General features: G+C 45.3%; 1 protein-coding gene across 1 annotated transcript in view; it reads right to left on the minus strand.

Annotated features, from left to right (window-relative positions):
- Positions 1–347: 347 nt before the first annotated feature.
- The window catches only part of SNX19 (sorting nexin 19), a 42,605-nt gene continuing 23,001 nt past the window's right edge, over positions 348–19,951 (minus strand). Inside the window, exons 9-11 of the mRNA XM_062197367.1 lie at positions 5,087–5,271; positions 3,834–3,921; positions 348–2,866 (exon numbers count right to left, since the gene is read on the minus strand). Of these exons, the coding sequence (XP_062053351.1) occupies positions 2,734–2,866; positions 3,834–3,921; positions 5,087–5,271 (406 nt within the window). The 3' untranslated portion in view covers positions 348–2,733. The remainder of the gene's footprint in view (positions 2,867–3,833; positions 3,922–5,086; positions 5,272–19,951) is intronic.

Raw genomic sequence — 19,951 nt, forward strand, 5'->3', positions numbered from 1 at the left:
GCGCCGCGGCTCACTAGGCTAATCCTCCGCCTTGCGGCGCCGGCACACCGGGTTCTAGTCCCGGTCGGGGCACTGATCCTGTCCCGGTTGCCCCTCTTCCAGGCCAGCTCTCTGCTGTGGCCAGGGAGTGCAGTGGAGGATGGCCCAAGTACTTGGGCCCTGCACCCCATGGGAGACCAGGAGAAGCACCTGGCTCCTGCCATCGGATCAGTGCGGTGCGCCAGCCGCAGCGCGCCTACCGCGGCGGCCATTGGAGGGTGAACCAACGGCAAAAGGAAGACCTTTCTCTCTCTCTCTCACTGTCCACTCTGCCTGTCCAAAAAAAAAAAAAAAAAAGAAAAAAAAAAAAGTGGGTTCCGAGTGATGGGATACGTGTAGTTTCTTGAAGTCCAAACATGCAATGGGAAAGAGCACATTTAGAACGAGACAGAGACAGAAAGAACACAGCATGCCTCTCTTCTTTTTGAGAGTTTTAGCAGGATGAGGGAATAGGGCTTTAGTCTTATTTCGAACATTAACATTCTGATGTAAATGAAGAAAATCTGGGTGAGAGTCCAATTCTTCCTTGCACGAGTCATTTCCCAGGTGGGAGTACCTTTTCCTGATACCTGGGGCTCTCTCCCAAATGCTGTTCTCTCTTCTTGTCTGAACCTGCCATGCAAACCTGGCGAGATCTTCTCAAAGCTAGATGGGTTTTGATTGTTTCCTTGGTGATACCCACTGTTTCTCTCCTGGGTAGGAGGGTCTGAGGATAGCTTATCTTTCGAGGGCAGGTAGAGTGGAGGTGGGGTCTCTTGCATAACATGAAATATAAGAAAGCCCTTCAGGCAGAAGTGTCAAAAGATTCCTAAGAATGTATAGTCACAGGGATTTCATGGTGTGTCAGGTTACTTTCTGATTTTGTGCCACATCGGAGCCAGGATCCTAACAGATTCCAAGCAACACAGGCAGCTAAGTACACATGAAGAAAGGGTGGGGAGAAGGGTACCAGAAAGCAGGGCTACCCACATCACCTCCACCTACCGAGAAGAGAACGACCCCTGCTGAAGCATCAACTTGAATATGTCCCACAGGGATTCCATACCCCTGCAGCCATCCACTGAAGGTACAGATGCCAAGTTACCTCTGCCTGTGAACGTCTACGGTGGGAGACTCTTCGAGAGCCTTGGAACCGTAAGGTGAAAACAACCGAAAGTTGGTAAGAATCAACTTTCAAGGCTAGAAGGAACCATGAGACCTCATTCATTTCTTTGCCTTTCAGTAAGAATAGCACATCTAAGCTACCCAATTATATCAGAACACAATTTATGGAAAACAAAACAAAAAGAAACACCCCCCACCCTGAAACACACACACACACACATACACACACACTTCCATAGAGGAGAAAAAGGGAAAAGATTTCACAACTTTTTCCTATAAACCATTTTAATTGTACGCTCGTCACCTATTTCAGAGTCTAAGAGAAACTTGGGGTTTGTTCTTAAAGCTCTACCCCATTTTCATCAGTCTAACTCTGAGGCCCTCCTCCAAGCGGGAGGATCTGAGTTCGGAAGAAGCGGGGGGCTGGGAGGCGCCCCAGAAGCTACAGGGCTGAGGGGTCAGCCAAGTGGCCCAGCAACAGCCTTGAAGCCCCTGTTGCCAGCCATTCAGATGCACTTAGGAGCAGCACTTGTCCTGTGACTTTCTACCTGCTCCTTTGCACCTGCCGAATGGTTCCCTCTTCCTAAGAGACACTGTAGCCCGGCAGAACACCTCTGCCTGCATCGCTGGTGTTCTAAAGACTAATCAGACCCCGAAAGAGCAGGGAGCGGCAGCTCTTCCCTGCAGTTTCCTGTCAGAGCCTTGGTAAGGGAGACCCCCTCATCCTCTGCGCTTCCTGTTCTTTGGGCATTCTCGGCTGTGGAGCAAGTGCTTCCTCTTGTCCCTGGAAACACTGCGGCTGCATGTGTAACTTGCCATGTGATTCTGTTGAAGACAGAAGGAGGGCCACACATTCAGAACTCCAACTGCTCTTGGGCAGGGGGCTGGAAGGAAAGCTAATAAAGAAAGTCTGTGGTGCAACTCCCTTGCAGGAAAGGGTGTGGAGGGTGGGGTGGATCTACCAGAAGCCTTGGCAACAGGAAAAGTGTAGCCACTCAGAAAAGCAGCCTTCGTGACATGTCTTGGAAAATCCTCAATGAGAGAACGTCGTTGAGAAATCTCCCTCCCTCTTCTGCTGGGACTGCTGGGAATCCAGAGAGCGCCCAGGGGTCTGCCTTTCAAGAGTGGCCTGAATGAATCTGCACTTTCCAGGTGGGAACAGAGAACTCAAAGATTCTTTTCTCTTCCACAGAAATCTGGCTATAGTTTTTTTCCTGCTCTATCCACAGCTTGTGTGTTGGCCGATTAGGCACATGTGTGCATGGGGCCAGCCTTTTGGCAAATAATATTAGAAAGGAGGGCAAAGGGGGCTCATTCCTCTACCTCACAGTTTCCTTTTCCAAAGGAACCAGGATCTATCCACCAGTAACAATCCATACACCACAAAAAAAGCTATGGAAAAGGATATGCATGCAATTGGTAAGTACATCTCCCAGTGCCCACTACAAATGGAGCAGAGCTGGAGGGGAATTCAGCCACTGGGACCTCAGGCCTCCTGAGCTGTAACCTAGTTGTGGAGGGCGCAGGCTTCCTGACTGGTCTCTGGGTGGCTCGGTGACTCCTTCCTTGGTCTTTGTGATTCGTCTATGGCTATGGAGGTACCCCCATCTTCTTGGGGATGCCTGGGGTATTTGAGGCAGGGGTGGCTGTGGAAGACTCCTCAACAGAGGTACTGAGGTTCAAGAACTCCAGGATGATGTCCCCAAGGCAGTAAATCAAATGCCTGAAATAAATGGACAAAACAACTTAGAGAAGGCTCAAACACAATTCTGTTGATGACACTCAATTTCTCTTCCTCATTAATGATACCCTAAACTTCAACAGCTTGATGAAACTTCTGCCACAAAATAAATGCTTGCTGAACTTATTAATAGGGCTATGGCATTAATAAAGATGAGCAATACTTACAATTGGAGCTTATAAGATTCCATTTCTCTTTCCATAATTACTTTAGCACATTAGCAGTCAGCACTGCTCTTAAAAACTGTGAAGGAAAATCCCTGTGATGTCAGATCACTAGGGAACTCTGACTAATGAAGTCATCACACAGTGTAGGCCATCTTCCAGGCAACAAGGTAAAGCCAGGGCCCTGGAGGAGTGGCAGTAAAATAAGTACAGATATGTTGGGACTGAGTGTGAGAGAGGAGTGTGTGAGCAACCAATACAAGAGCATTCCACTCAGGGGGTGGGATCTAAGAGTCCGCATCCAGCAGTTCTGGTCCTTTTATCAAATTCAAACTTCACTACCCGGCCTACCACTCCTGATGCCAACATGAATCATGGCTTTGCTATGAGGCCAGGAGCCTATGCTGAAAATCATTACATGGCCTGTACTCCATAGGCCAGGCCGTGTCTCACAGTGTTCACAGGGGCTGGCAGATATTGGAGAAGCACACTGAACAATTGGATGCTAATAGCATTTTCAGCAGCTCCTGTGTTGAGTTCTTCCAAATACCAATCACGGCTGGTCCAACAGCTCACTACCACATGACACCCAGCTCCAAAGCCTGTCAGGTTTCGCTTTGTGTGTGTGGCCCTGGACATCAGACTCTGCAGTCTGGGGCCCGGAGCAAGTACCAATGACAACCCTGTTCTTCTGAATGTGGGCTTGTCACTTATAGCCCCGAAGACCTCGGAGACCAGAGATGCCTTTAGGTATGCCGATGCTGGGAACAAGTTTCTCAGCCTACCTGTTGATGAGGGGTTGCTGCAGGGACTCCAAGACCAGAATCCAACTCAGCCGGCATTTGTTCACCCCCAGGATATCCACCACAAAATCTGATGAGGAAAAACCAGATGACACGCTTGTGTTACCACTGAAGTCTTCATCTAAGGAGACTGTCTCCCCAGGATCGCTGCTAGATTTGCACAAACCTTCAACGTGCATAAACAGATGAGACTTTTCAATGAAACAGAGGAAAGCAAAGCAAAGCATTTCTTAAGTTACGAGTCTAGGTAAACATGGGTCTCAAGGCACAACTTTGTAATCTGCCACTAACGTGCAGCAGAGTCGAGGAGGGAGAGGGAATAAGGGTCACCATGACTCAGTGTCCACAGCTGAGCCCACTGCTGTCCCCTGGGTACCATACTGGGCAGCAAACTGCCTCTCCCCTCAACAACACAAAGCAAAGCAAAGAATGTTCTCATTCTCAGGCTGTGCCCACCAGTGTGAAGAACCATCTGCCTTGCTCAAAGGTCCAAATTTATCATGTCTCAGCTTCTGCAGGACATGCCACGCTATTCCCTAGTACCAGAACACTGTGAGCTGGCAGAGCCTGAAGTCTTCAGCGGGTGGGGATGGTTGAGACCTGCCCCCACAGGCAGCTCCCCCAGATCTGCCAGATCCTCCTCTAATAGGTAGGGTATGGCCACAGCAATCCTTTGCATTCCCTTGGCATTACTTGAGTCAGAGATCAAGGGATCACAGCCCTGGAGCTGGCATTATGGTCCTGCGAGTTAGGCTTCCACTTGCAAAGCCAGCACCATATACAGGAGCACAGGTTTCAGTCCCAGTTGCTTTGCTTCCAATCAGCTCCCTGCTAATGTGCCTGTGAAGGCAGAGGAGGATGGCCTGAGTACTTAGGTCTGCCACCCACATGGGAGACCTGGAAGAGGTTCCTGGCTATTGGCTTTGGCCTGGCCCAGCCTTGGCTCTTGTGGGCATTTGGGGAATGAATCAGTAGGTGAAAGATACCTTTCTCGCTTGCTCTATCTTTCCCCTTTTGTCACTCTGCCTTTTGAATAAATAAATAAATTTTAAAAAAAGGAATTGCGGTCCTTATCATTTTCCTGTTTGCCAGAGAAATGGTGAGTTAACAGGTTTTGAACCTAGAGAAGTGCACGGTCCTTTCATCAGTGGGGAAGAATGTGGGGTAACTGTGGCAAAGCAGGGTGGGAGGGAAGAGCTATCAGTATAGTCAGTCTCACTGGCCCACTTAATTACCTGGCAGGACCTCCATCAGGCTCTGCAAAGCTTGACTCTCAGTAGCCACCTTCTGCTCCTGGGTCCTTACAGGCCGGGGAGACTTGGGCAAAACTCCACCTGGCCAGATGGACTCCCGAAGAAGGCGGAGGTACTGCACCCAGCGCTGAGGACATGTTAGGTTAGTGACCTGCACCTCCAGCCACCTGTGGTAGGAGCGAGACGAAAGCTCAGATAAATCTGAAGGAAAGGGGGCCCCAAGGCAATGGACTGTGTATGTTCAGGTCCCCAGGCCCAGATTCCTATGTTGAAATTCTAACCCCCAAAGTGATGAGAGCAGGAGCTGGGGAAGTGACTAGGGAGGTAACTAGAGGTCATGGTGGCAGAGCCCTCATGAGCGGGATCAAACAGGCCCAAGAGAGACGCCCACCCCTTCTTGCCATTGAGGACAGGGTGACTGTACTATCTATAAACCAACCAGACGGCAAATCTGCTAGCACCTGGATCTTGGACTTTCCAGCCTTCAGAACTGTGAGAAGTGCATTTCTATTGTTTATGCCACCCAGTTTTGGGTATTTTGCTAGAGTGGCCTGATGAGACCCCAACAGCATGACACATGTGTGTAATTAGAACAAGGCAAAGAAAGTCAGCACAGACTCACGGGATGACAGAATCTGCCAATGAGTAACAATCATCACAGCATTGCTTATGAGTGTCCACTGTGAGCCATGATGCTCTGGGGGTTTTACAGAACAGACACTAGAAGGGCCTTGGTCTCTGGACAAAGCTGCAGGTATATACCTTTCCAGCTCTCTGCCAGCATCACAATCCTCTTAGTAATGTGGACAGCTGGCCCTTGTAGGTTTTTCTTTTTTAAATGCAAGTTTCTCTCCCTCACCACCGCAGCCATATCCAGTTGGTCTTCAGGTCCCATGAATGGCCTTGAGGACGTGCTCCACCTGTCCTCTGTCATGGTTATCTCACTGACAAGGCCCTCTTCTCTCCAGCAGCTCAAGTCTGTGCTCTGGCAAGCCCTGTTTAACTCCCACCTCCTCCATGCAATCCCTGCTGGCCAGCCCCCCGGGAAGTGCCCTCCTTCTCCGTGGAGCGCCTCTGGCACTCAGACCTACAGCATAGGTTTGGAAGCCAGGTCATATTTGACTTTGGAATACGGATGACTGCTCACGTGCTTATGGCTTTATTTCTTCAACTCAATTATAGTGTAATGAGAGTTCTGCATGTTGTACTTTATGAAATTTCCAACAATGTCTTGGTGATCAAGAAACATTTGTGTTTCTTATTAAAATGAAAATCTGCCTTGCTTTTTAAAAAATGAGTTAATAGCTCTGAGGGGACAGATATGCCAAAACTGGAGTAGAAAACCCAGAAGGTGTTTCATATTGTTCTTTATTTGTGCTTGCATTTTGTCAGAGTGATATGGTCACTAGCTGGGTCTCAAGACTGTCAAGGCCCCTTGTTCTGCAACTGGCATGGCTGTAGTGGCCACAGATGGACCATGGGCCACCTGTCCTCTGCACAGAAGGCCCTGTTTGTATGGCACCACATGGCAGTTCATGCGATTGCTCCTATAGCTGAGTTCCTTGTAGCCTATCCAAGAGCAGAGGGGCTGCCAAGGCAAACTTTATTTAACCTCCACTCTGCCAGACAGTCTGCATTCCACTCAAGCTGGGCATTCCGGTTCTGGGGGCTGAATCCCCCAAGTCCAGGGCTCACAAATGATTCTAAGAATAGGAAGCCTGAAAGGTAACAGCAGGGCAAGAATGGCAGACAGCAATGGAGATCAAGAGCGGCACAAAGCCTTGCTGCCTCAAAATAGCCATCACGATCGTGTTTGTTATTATTAGGGTCACATCTCCTTTTCACAGGGCTTTTCATTCAGCAAGCCTAAGCCGCCTGATGAGGGATCCAGTAGCAGAATTCCTGCTCCTGTTTATAGAAGAGGGTCACCAGCGGGAGGTGGCTGCAATGACCTGCTCGGGTTCTCTGCCAGGGATCAAGTGACCCAGAGGCTCCCTGCTTCAACTCTAGCCACGTACACTTCTGCACCTTTTTGCTGAGGTGAGCGACGTGTGCCAGCGTCTCATCTATGTGAGCTGAGGACAGAGGCAAGGTCTAAATCTTTAAGTTTTCCAACAAGTCTGGAGAATCTCAGCACAAGACATGTTCATCTAGAATTAGTTCAGGCTCAGGTTCTCACTCATATCCGCATATGAGAAGCTGCTGTGCCCTTATTTCTGTGCTCTGGAGCCAATAATGCTTGGGGTTCAATCTCTTGAAAGCCAACTTAGCACCTAGACAATCCTTCCTAGACGAAGCATCCTGCCCAACAGCAAATCCGGGTGCTTCTGCCCCAGTTCAGCTATGTCTTACCAGAGAGAAGTTTGTCCACTCTGAAACAACACCAATCTATCCAGTAGAGACAGGCCCTCACACTGCATCAAGGTAAGGATGGGCTTGTTCTCTCCCCCAGGGACTTGGGTCTCATGTACATACATCGGGTGCATGAATTTATAAATGTATACAAATCTACAACATCTTATTAAACTCTAAATGAGTATGTTGGGAAGAATCAAAATATGAAAGGCAAAAATAGCACCTGATGATGAGGGTAAGTCAATGAGGAAAACAAATCCTCGGGAGTTAAGAAGGAAACTTGTCTGACAAAAAAGGCTGACACCTTCAGGGAAGGATGAAGTGCTAACAAAACGAAGATGTTGCAGGCACTGAAACCCGAGGCATGGAGCTAGTCAAGAGGAGGCCCAAGAAACCAGTACCAGGAATGCAAGAAACAGCACATGTGCGAACTGGCAGCAATGAGACCAACTTCAGGTTCACAAGATGGGACAAGTTCTTAGGAAGCAGTATCTGTTTGCTAGGAGCTGCACAATGTCCACTTTCCTCACTCTTCCACAACCTTAAGGTAAAGGATGCAGGCCACACGCATCCTGAGTACAATGCTCACGCATTCTTTCCTTCCTTCCTCCCCCCAGAAAACAGAGACTTCCACCAGGATCTCTCCCAGCTCCAGGCAGCCTGTATAGAGACTAAGTGCAATACATGTTTGTTCACAGAACTGCTGAGATCTGGTGTCTCATCTTGATGAGCACTCCAGTCTGGAAGGAAGAAAGCCCAAACCAAGACAATCACTACCACTACTCCCACACTAACAACTGCTCTTCCTGGATCTCTACAATTTGGGAGCCGACTCCTAAGACTTGTTTTATTATCACATACAACACATTTCTTGAGCTGGGGATGGCCAGATTCAGGGATATGGCACAGTCTGCCTTGCCTAACACCTAGACAGAAGCAAATGCCGACGGATCTCTGATGGCACTAAGAAAGGTAAGGACTTCTGCATCCAATTATCTCTCTCTTCATCCCTCTCTGCCTTTGCTTATTCTACTACCCTTCTCTATACACACCACCACTCCTTTATCTAACTTATCTAACTTTAGTAGCTCTCTGACAAGACCTATCCCCACCAACCACCCTCGACTATCTATTCCACATGTCTCCTTTGTCTTCTTGACAGAGGTGGGAAAGTTAAAAAGAGACCTGTGTGCCTATGGCTCTCCTGAAGCCAAAGAATGGAATTGATGTGTCTGGAGTCCAGTGTATCATGGGAGTTTTTCCAGCATCAGTTTCTGGAATCTACTGGTACTACTTACTACTATTAGGACAACAGAAATCTAAAGTTTCAGACACACACCCACATCCCTCCCACTGTTTATTATAAAAATAATAAATCATTTACTAAATACAAATACTATTGTTTATGTAATACAAGATGCATGAGGTAAATATGCTAAAATAAATAGGGTAGAGAAGAGCCTCAAATAGCACCGGCTTTATTTTCATCACTATTCCAGGTCTGATATTTGATTTAGAGAGGTCTCTTTCGACCATCCTACCTCTGTCCTAAAGATAGAAAAGGGGAACAAAAACCCAAACCAGGTCTGTTCTACAAGACATCTCTGAATGATTCAGGGTGCATGGACGCCTACTAAGTCCAGGGGCCCAGAAATAGCCAATAAAATGACAAATAAACAATAGACGGACACTGAGCCCTTCAAGAGCTTTCCAGATGCCGGGTATGGACGGAGGGTGGCTGTGATTACAGCTTGTTATTACACAGGGAATGCATGTGTATGCCATGTTCAAGGGGATCTGGTCTGAAATAGCCACAGATGGAGGAATGGAGCAGTGGCTAAAAAGGAGACAGTTTAATACTATGGCTTAAGATGGCACCTCAAGGTTAACAGAAGGTCATTCCCTACCCAAATAGCAGAGTCAACTCTCACAAGGCAGGAGAGAGGGCTTTAGGGACCATGTCTAATCCAGTTAGCTGAATTCCCTTCACTTCTTTTCTCAGAGAGTTGCCACGGCCCAAGAGAAGAAGCACCCTATGTCGATAATACTTAACAGGGAAGACAGACGGAGAAGGATAGTGAAATCATAAAGCAGAAACTCTTCATAAGAGCAGTGACAATACTGTACCAAAAATGCCTGGTCTGGTCTAGCCGAAGAAAAGTAACCAGTCCATTCCTTCTGGTCTCTTTTTCCATTGAGCTGCGTTTCTGTAATAAACCCAAGAGCATTATGCTCCAACCTCATCTTAACAGAGTAAACACAGTCCAATGAAAAAGTGAGAAAGGAAGATCAGGTTAATGCTTCTACCACTCCAGACAGACCCACAGTGGATCACAAGTACTGATTTGTTTTACTACCCTCGGTGCAGGGCTTTTCCAGTGGGTACACAGTAGGTGCTGCTGATGGTCCAGACTACTGTGGGGCTGCCCTGTGCTGTGCAACAATGTTCAGCAGCAGCCCTGGCCCCCCAACACTAGAGGCTATGATAATCAAAAATGCCCCAAGACATGGCCACACGTCCCTAAGGACAAAATTGTTCTAGGTGAGAATCACTGCTTGAAACTGAGGGTCTTTTGTACATAATGCATCAGGCTACTGATTTTCACAGTCACTTAAAAATGGGTTGTTATGGCACAATGTTTTTCAAATTGTGAGTGGGATACACTAGAGGTGATATAACCTGCTTTGTCATTTGTGACATTTAAACAAATCTAAAAGGAAATAAATTAAAATAGAAAATGTAAAGTGCATCTTGTGTTTTGGAACACTTTGTTTCACATGTATATATGTATATATATATATCATGCTCAGGTCTGTGTATGAGTATGTGTTTGTGGTAGGCTGCAGTAGAAAATGTATTTCTTATTTTGGTTTGAAGTTTCAAAAAAGTTTGAAACACAGTGATAAAAGTACAAAGAATCAGCAGTTCCAAGCAAAGTAAGGATAAAGCCCGACATGTTTTTTAGCTTCCTGGAGTCAGTGTCGACCTCCATCCATCCAAGCACTCTGCAAAGCATTTACAATGGGGTAAATCATGAACATTGTATTCTATACCCTTGACCACATTTCTATGAACAGTGGTTCATCCAATCAGTGTCCTAATCTATAAGGTGGAACAGAAAGAAGGGCTTGGGGGTGGTGGTCTGGATTCAGCGCATTTCCCATTAAACAAGTTGTTTTTGCAAGTTTCACACCTGATAAAAGTAACACTTGTCTTTCCTCTGATTGCTTTCCCAGGCCTCTGTTTTCCGGTCATGCCCTCTTGTTGTGTGTATAGACAGTCAGATTCCCTGTCAACTCTCAGCTCTGGCCTCTCAGTCCTGTCACTAGCCAGGCCCCAGTTACTCAGCTGTGCCTGAGAAAGTTCAACATTGCTGCCCTCTGTGTGTCTAGGTCACCATCCTTTCCTGCCCTGTGTTGGAGAAAAATGAGGAGGAAATGAGCTCCAAGGGTAAGAAACCCCACCTTCTTTCTCCCAATCCCTATTGTGAAGCCAAAAAAGGCTCACCAAGTGTGCCCACTTTCTTCCTGTAGTCTTGCCTTCGTGTTTTATATTGTGGAGCCATACCTTTGAAACATGTGCTTCAAAGGAAGATTTAAAAGTGCCCATACACCTCAATTTAAGAATCTGTGTTTGGTATTTAGATATATGCTAACAATCAGCTTTTGTTTTTGAACATTAATATAGAAGTTACAGATACAAAATTAACATGCAACAAAAACTGAATGTTCCTTAATGGAGGAACTATAAGAAATCATTGTTGAACCTTAGAAGGTTTTTTTTTTTTTTCCAATCTCACCAGTGCCACACATGAGAATAGCAAGAACCAAAAAGTAGAGTGGCTTTTATAGGAACAAACACCTTGAGAGTTGGAAGGACACTCAGAGGTTATCTTATCCAGTCTTTTTCCAAAGCAGAAAAATCCCTCTGTAATATCAAGACATAAACAATGCTTTAGGCCTGTGAACCCAGACACCTGAGGTTTTATCTTAGTTCTGCTACCTATTACCAATGTGACCTTGGGAAAATTGCTTAATTCCCAAAATGGGCGATTTCAATTCATTAGAAATGCTTCTTAAACACTAGAAACCCAAACGTGTCCCGTTGTAAATCCTAGTTGTTGGTCCTGGTCTACCCTCTTTAGTTATCAGAAACTAGGTCAAATCTTTTCCAATAGACAACATTTTACGCTTTTAAATTCAACGATTATTTCTCACCTAAGTCTCTTGTACAGTTATTTCTCATTGCTTCAGCCAACCTCAAAACTTGTATCCAGAAGACACTCAAAAAAGGACTGAAGAACAAGGTGAGAAATGAGCCATATGCCACGTGGCACCCTCCTCTGGGTGTGTGGTGCTTCCTTATTCTCTTTTAAAATGGAGTGCCCAGAATCTCACAGTCCCAAGGCGTGATCTGACCGGCACAGTGTGCAGGGGATTAGTGCCTTTCTCAATCTAGACACCATACTCTTGTTAATATAGTCCAAGACTGTCATCTTTTTGGCATGCACACAAAAAGCACTGACTTATATTGAGTTTACAAGTCAATTAGAACTGTAAGTTCAGATTTTTTTTTTTAAATCACCTGCCCCTCTGTCTCCTAGGCCCTGTCCTGCTCTTTTGAATTTTTTGTATTAAAAAAAAACAAAACAAAACAAACAAAAAAACCACCTGGGGCTGGTGCTATGGTACAGTGGATTAAGCTGCAGCTTTCAATGCCAGCATTTCATATCAGAATGTCAGTTCAAGTCCCAGGTGCTAAACTTCTGATTCCTGCTAATGCACCTGGAAAGGCAGAAGAAGATGGCCAAAATACTTGGACCCCTGCCACTCAAGTGAGACACCAGGCTTATCTGTCTCTTGCCTTTGTCTTATCCGTTTTTTTAAAGAACAGGATCTTTTTTTTTTTTTTTTAAATTAATTTATCTGAAAAGCAGAGACACAGTGAGAGAGAGAGAGAACACCTATTCTGGTTTCCTCTCCAGATGTATACCATGGACAAGACAAGCTGAGATCAAACTAGCTGGGCACATAATCCAGGTCTCCCACGAAGTCGTCAGAAACCCAGTTACTGAAGCCGTCATCACTGCCTCCCAGGGTCTGCATTGGCAGGAAGCTGGAGTCAGGAGTGAGAAACAGTACTGAACCCAGATACTCCAACGCACAGCCATCGTAACCACCTGCACGCACACGGACACACACACACAAAATCCAAATTCTAGTTTATATGTTACCTCAAATTCCATTTTGTTGGTGTTAGATTTCTAAATTTTTGAACTTTGATAGTTAGAGTATTAATTATTAGTCCTTTAAGATTAAGAGTTACTTGCAAATTAACTGATGAAAAAATGGAAAAGAATAAGATCAAAAACAATGTTCTAGAAATTCCCCTTCAGGTTGAAATCAATTAATTAATTCTCCTTGGCCAAGGACACTCAACTAGCCATCAATCACTTACAAGTCCTATGGTTCAGGCCACTTATACCCATGTTGTCTACATGGATATACTGGCAGAAGTTTGTTGAAATTCATATACCATGTGACTGCCACTGAATTCCTTTCATTTAATGATCTCATAAACCACACTGGTGAGGCAGCAGACAGTCCTATTAATGCCATACTGGTTTCTAAGGCTCACTGTTATTTCCCCTCTTGAGTGTTCACAAACAGTTTCAAAATCTGCTTTTGTATTTCCAGAGAAACATGTCAGGGCCATTAACAACCTTATCCACTTTTGAAAAGGCAAGGTATTTGCCCATCTCCAACCCATCTCCACATGGTTATGCTTCCTAATGACTATGGGTCTTCAAAGGTAAATATAAGTTCTTAACAGTTTCAAGGAATAGAATTCATCTAGTAAGGTACGTGAACTTCAAGAGGTTAAATCCTCTCATTATTTTCATTCCTGTTTTAGTCTTCAATTCTATTTTAACCATGTTTGTTCAATCCTTATGGTTAGGGCATTTTCCTCAACAAATGAAACAGAAATTAAACACCCTAGCAAATAACAGATGCATACATTTGTTGTTAAATGAACGAATGCTCTCTCAATGAAGCCAGTTAATACTATGGCATCTGTCCTACACACTTTACCCATATTTTTTGTTTTTAATTTTTTTTTTTTTGACAGGCAGAGTGGATAGTGAGAGAGAAAGAGAGAGAGAGAGAGAGAGAGAGAGAGAGAGAGAGACAGAGAGAAAGGTCTTCCTTTTTGCCGTTGGTTCACCCTCCAATGGCCGCTGCGGCTGGCTCATCGCTGCGGCTGGCTCATCGCGCTGATCCGAAGCTTGGAGCCAGGTGCTTCTTCTGGTCTCCCATGCGGGTGCAGGGCCCAAGGACTTGGGCCATCCTCCACTGCCTTCCCAGGCCATAGCAGAGAGCTGGCCTGGAAGAGGGGCAACCGGGACAGAATCCGGTGCCCCAACCGGGACTAGAACCTGGTGTGCCGGCGCCGCAAGGCGGAGGATTAGTCTGTTGAGCCACGGCGCCAGTCTGTTTTTAAATTTTTTTAAAAAAAGTATTTCCCTCTATTACTTATCTAGAACTTTAGCTCTAAGTTCAAAAAACCTTTTTTTATTAATGTAAAGAGAACAGACTTTAGATTTGAGTAGGTACAGTTCCAAGAAGACAATCCCACTTCCCTCACTCCTCCATTGCCCCTCCCACGCTCCCCCTTAGCAGGCACCATTCTTAGCAGTTCCATTGCTACTCTTTTTGCCAAACCCAGTGTGTGTCCCTTCTCTCTATTTTTTCATGTGTTCATCTAGAATCTGAGCTCCGTGTACTACTCTGGTTTTATTTATGGCTGATTTTTCTTCTTCCTCGCTGGAATCATGTGTTCAACTGTTTATTCATGTACTCAACAGATTCTGGTTGAGCTTTCTGTAACTGCCAAAAGAATCAGATTGGAAGGTTCTGAAGGCAGGAGTCTGACTTAATTCATTTTGATGTCAGCTTTTGCATTTAGCATAATGATACCATTCACACAATAAGCCACCAAATATTTATCTAATCCTATTTCAAAACTCTCATTGACAACTTCTGGTGCTAAAATTTTAAGTTTATTTATTATCACATCATGTAAGAAAAGTAATATTTTTGACCCATTCTCTGTTATATTCTCCTCTGAATTCTAATATATAAGCTGTTTTCCAAAATATTCAGTCTTTCTTTGAATGTTGTTTTCAACTTCATCCTCTTCACTGGGTTGATGAATCTTCTACCAAGTATACTCTCCTTATGATCCTTGAGTTGTGCTCTGCCTGTAGTCATGGAGCCCACCCCATTTAGGTTATCAGGTGCCACGTCATGGAAAATTTTAAAACTTTCCCTTGGTACCAGCTGTACAGTTAGCTATCCATTCCATAATTTTCATTTTCTTCCAAATAAAGAGCTCCAAGACAGAAGATGAAAAAATGAGCCTTAAGTTTTCTATCAAAAAGTCTCAAAATTATTAGAGCTATAGTGACTGCTTCTTTAGGTGTCATCCCTTATTTTTATACAAATCAAAGTAGGTAATCTGTTGATTCAATTAAGAACAACAGATTTTTGAATACAACTCAGATACACTCATTCTCTTGGGCTAAGAAGGGTACTCTATCACCCTGTTAGCTATGGTTCTCAGTCCACAAGGTAGAAAGCTGTGACTCACTCTTGACTACTCCTTTTCCCTGACCCTTACCCAGCACCCATGATCATGTAAACAGTTATGAAACCCACTTGATCTGGCTACTCAGTGTCTCATGACTCCACCGCTCCTTTATCCTTCCTACAGTAATAAACTTCTTTAAGATTTTTTTTTTTTTATTTTACTTGAAAGGCAAAGTTAAAGAGAGAGGAGGAGACACACACACACACACACACAGAGAGAGAGAGAGAGAGAGAGAGATCTTCTATCTGCTGGTTCATTCCCCAAATGGCCACAATGGCCAGGCCTGGGCCAGGCTGAAGCATGGAGCCCACGTGGGTTCAAGGGCTCAAGCACTTGGGCCATCTTCCGCTACTTTCTCAGGCACATTAGCAAGGAGCTGTATCAGAAGTGGAGCAGCCGGGTCTCAAACCGGCACCCATATGGGATGCTGGCATTGCAAGTGGAGGCTTAACCTACTAGGCTACAATGCCGGCTACATTTAGTTGAGGGCCTCATCACCTTCACCTCTATCAACACAACTCCTTCCGAATTTGTCTCCCTGGCTCCACATATACATCCTTAAATTAATCTTCCCCAGTACTATTTGAGTGACTTTTCTAAAGTACAAATTTGCTGTTATTATCTACTTACATTTTGTAAATCGCTTCCTACGGGAGTAACACGGCTCAGCACGAGTTGGCTCCCACTAAACTCATGAGTGTTACCTTCGGCCACTCTTCCTGCCTATCATACTCAACTTCTGTGAGCACCACAAATATGCCTCGTTACTTCACTGTTCTTGCACGCTCCATTTCTCAATGTCTACTGTCAATTCCCCTCATTCTTAAATCCCACCTCTGATGTCATCTCCTCCACTAGCCTTCCACAGGCCCCCTTAACTGACTGCTTGGTCCCTTCTCCAAAACACATATAGAGTTCTATTGAAAGACTTAGGCTAATAGTAAAATTGAACTGTGGGCCAGTACACTGGCTGTAGAGTGGATGTTGCAAGGAGTGTGCTGGGTGTATGTCAGCTGATCTAGAATGCAATGGACAAGCCACACTTGGCCACACATTCCTCAGGAAGGGAAGAGAGGTGGAAGGCAATGGAGTGGGTCAGCGGTCAGCCATGCTTCGTATCTGGCACACTATAAATCCTAGAGAAGAGAGAGCTGCCAGAAGCCTCTGTTTTTATCAGTTTTCCTGGAAAACAGGCCTCCAGGACAGAGGAGACCGAAAGGCAAACAGAAGCACAGCGGAGTTACAAAGCTTGTGAGTCACGCTTACGTTCTGGGAAGTGTCTCTGATGGATGGGGCAGCAGCTATGGATTCCAACCCATTATCTGACACCAGCCAGAAAGGCAAGAGGCCACTGGGCAAAAAGCAAAAACATAAGAGACCCAAAGCAAACATCAGGCTACTTTTCTAATGCACAGAATGAAAGGGAGACACTCGGTGTTCCTGGTTTAGATAAGACTGACTGCAATTTATTCCAGCTTTAAGTGTCAGGACACCTGTAGGATTCCAATCTGAAAGTGTGTTAGTCAATCCAGGGTGCCTCTGAAGACTTGCAGGTCAGCCTTTTTCTTCTTTCAGCCCCATACCGTATTGCTACCAATGCACTGTCATCTAGCTCCAAGAAAATCACATCAGGGCTGACACAGGTTTGAGCCTAGCCTGATCACTTAAAAGTTGAGTGAACTCTAACTTCTGGCCCCTTTCTTTGCAAAATCAGGCTACCTCTTGCCTTACCTTCTTCGCAGATTATCATCAAGATCACATGAGAGAAATGAAGACATTTTTGCCAGTGATGTGTGTTTATGCATGTGACAAAGAAAAAAAAGACTCATTTAGACTCTGGGAAACTTGCCCCAGCTTCAAGGCCCTACTTCATAGCAGGAGGCTGAGCTTTGCATTTTATGCCTTAGCTTCCCTGCTGTAAACTTCTTCTCTTTCTGGCCGGCTCAGGGAACTAAATATCGGAATAGTGAATCATTTGGTACTAAGAGATTGAGAGAGCTGGAAGACACCCTATGGGCTTATGTGGAGTATGAAAACTGCATTTCAGAATCTTTCCATAAACTGGGCCTCCACAGATAAGACAATGAGACCTTTCATGCAGAGATGGCAGGATCAGAACTGTCCCCGTGTGTGAACAGCAAGCCTGGCTCATTCTCAGTCCCCAGGTAGTTATCCTGGCCCTGCTTTTCTCAGCACCCAGGGTGAGGGCAGGGACGTGGCCCAGTGGAGAAGGGGAAGGTAATTAAAGTGGCCACCCATTCAGAAGAAAATTGAGTCTGGTGGAGGGGAAAGGGCAGGGACAGGGAGTGAAACCCTTAGAGCTGGAGCACCAGGAAGAGAGGCAGGACACAAAGGAGGGAAGAAGGCAGTAATTTAGTGGTTGTCTTGACAACCAGAGCCCTCATTGTTCCTGGTGACTTTACCTCACAGGGAGAGCTCCCCAATCTGCTCCAGGCATAAAATCACCCCCACAGGAGAGCAGGGTGGGAAGGGGAGGCTGGAAGAGGCAGAAGGGATAAGTAATTATGTGCTCTCTACTTAGAAGGGCTTGACCTCCCAACTTCTACCAATATTGCAGATAGCAGATTTAGAGAGCTCAGCCATCATGTGGATGAGAGTAATTCAGAATTGCATTTAAACAAGCAGACATGGCAGGGTTACGAATCAGCTAAAAAAATGGCTACAGAAGGGTGGAAAAGACAGCCTCCAGAAAAACAAAGGATTAATACACACCCAGGTTACTATCATAATACCTGCAGGGTTTGGATTTGAAAGTTTATTAGACAAACGTAGAGTGCTTCTGAAAAGATATACTTCTCAGTCCTGTGTCACATTGTTATCAACGCGCAATAATCGGACTCCAAGAAATAATAATAATAATAATCGGACTCCAGGTTAAGGAAGAGGGAAAACACTGGGGTGTGGGTAGGGACTGTGTGGAGAAGGACAAATTAACAGAATAATCCGTTATCCAAAGGTATCTGTTCCCAGTTTCCTGTCTACAAGGCTGAGTTTTAAAATCTTTCTAAGTAGAAGGCTGTCTGTCCTGACACTAAGGCTGTAAGAACAGGGCAGCAGCAATTCCAGAATCTCCACAGTAGGGGCCAGAAATGTGCTTTACATAACACTACGGAAACAATGAACAAAACTTACAAGGGAAAAAGAAAAGTAAAGTAAGGAAAAGAAAAGAAATGAAACGAAACGAAGCCCTAGGGGAGAGAGAAGGAAGATGCTGAGAGATGAGAAACTCATCTTGAGGCTCTACTGACATCACAAGCCTTCCTTTGAGGAGGGCCCAAACTCCTCATGAGGAACCTCTGGTGCCAGCACCACACTGGGGCTAGGCTGTAGTACATAACCCATAATTCTTCCCCAATTTCTCCCTGCTGCAGAACCAGACAGTTCTACTCCTCCACAATGCATGCTGCAGAGCTTCTAAGGAGAGAGGTCAAGCTCAAAGTCATCACTGTGTGGTTGCTTCTCCAAAAGCCAGGTTAATAGGAAGGAGTCAAACGCTCTCCATCCATAGCTGAAAGCAACAGGAAGTTCCCTTGTAACAGGCTGATAAGATTATCATCATAAGGGCAACTTAGCAATGACAATCTCTGCCTCAGTGAGGTGTATAAGATGTGGAATTTTGGGGCCCCAAAAGGCTCCAGGCATAGGGCCTAGCGTACAGAGAGCACTAACAGAACTCTGCCCACTCAGCTGTCCTGGTCTTATCATTACCAGACTCTTTGGTTCATTCTGTTCTGAATGAATCAGCTCCAGCAAAGAAGTCTTAATGGATGGAATCCACTCAAAAGGGCAACTTCTGGCAGTAAACACTGCCCAGAGAAGCAAGTATATATTGAAAACTATGGGAACATAGAGAAGTGAATGATCAAAAAAAACAGGGCCTGTCTAAAAGTCACTGGCCCTAAGGACTAAGCAGATAAGTGGCCTCTGAATCATGCAGCAAGACAACTGTCACCACCAAGGCAAGGACCTACAATTGGCAAAACAAACAGGTTTCCCGCAAAGAAAGTGAATGGGGATTGTTTAACCTGCAGCGCCACCTGGTGCCCAGGGATAGAATTCCTGTACTACCTCACCACACAGCAAATTGCCTGAAGCAGGCTTTTTCTAACCAATTTAAAACAACTAAAGACATACATACACACACTCTTCAGAATGCGTCTGGCTAAAAAATAATCAAAATATGTTTAAAAGCTATTTTTTTACTTAAAAGTGGAAATAGTGCAATTCTCTGCACTTAAAAAAATGTTTCAGTGCCCGGAATATTCTTTAATGTGAACCTGTCTAAATGATACCTGTCTAGCTCCAAACACATACCCTCTTCTTTAAAGCCTCCCTAACATTTACTCCCATATTATCTCTTATCTTCCAAATTGCTTCATAAGCCAAGCATTTATTCCCATTTGCAGAGTAACTGAGGCACAGGTAAGTTAAGTGAACTGTTGTGACACAGGTAGTACGCCTCAAAGCAGAATTTGAATTCATATCTGTCTGACCTCAAAGCCTCTATTCTTTCTCTCCACGTGGAAGGAAGGTCAAGAACGCCCATGAGGAGATGCTTCCAGGGAGGGCCAACCCAGCACGAGGCCTTACAGTGCAAGTCCCGAGAGAGCTAACAGGCTCTGTAGGACAGCAGAATGTTTCTGGAAGGGGCGATGGCGGAAGGACCCAAACGCAACACCTCTTTGCTCGGGGTCAGCCATGGCTCTGGGAATTGGAATTGCCCAGTTAAAGAGCTGGGGAAGCTCTGTGGGGAACGGATGAAGGACAGCTCCCATGGGTATGTCTTGTCTCCCAGCACAATGGAGGTTCTCACCGATGAT

This window comes from Lepus europaeus, chromosome 7 (genome assembly GCF_033115175.1).
Source record: "Lepus europaeus isolate LE1 chromosome 7, mLepTim1.pri, whole genome shotgun sequence".
Lineage (NCBI taxonomy): Eukaryota > Metazoa > Chordata > Mammalia > Lagomorpha > Leporidae > Lepus > Lepus europaeus.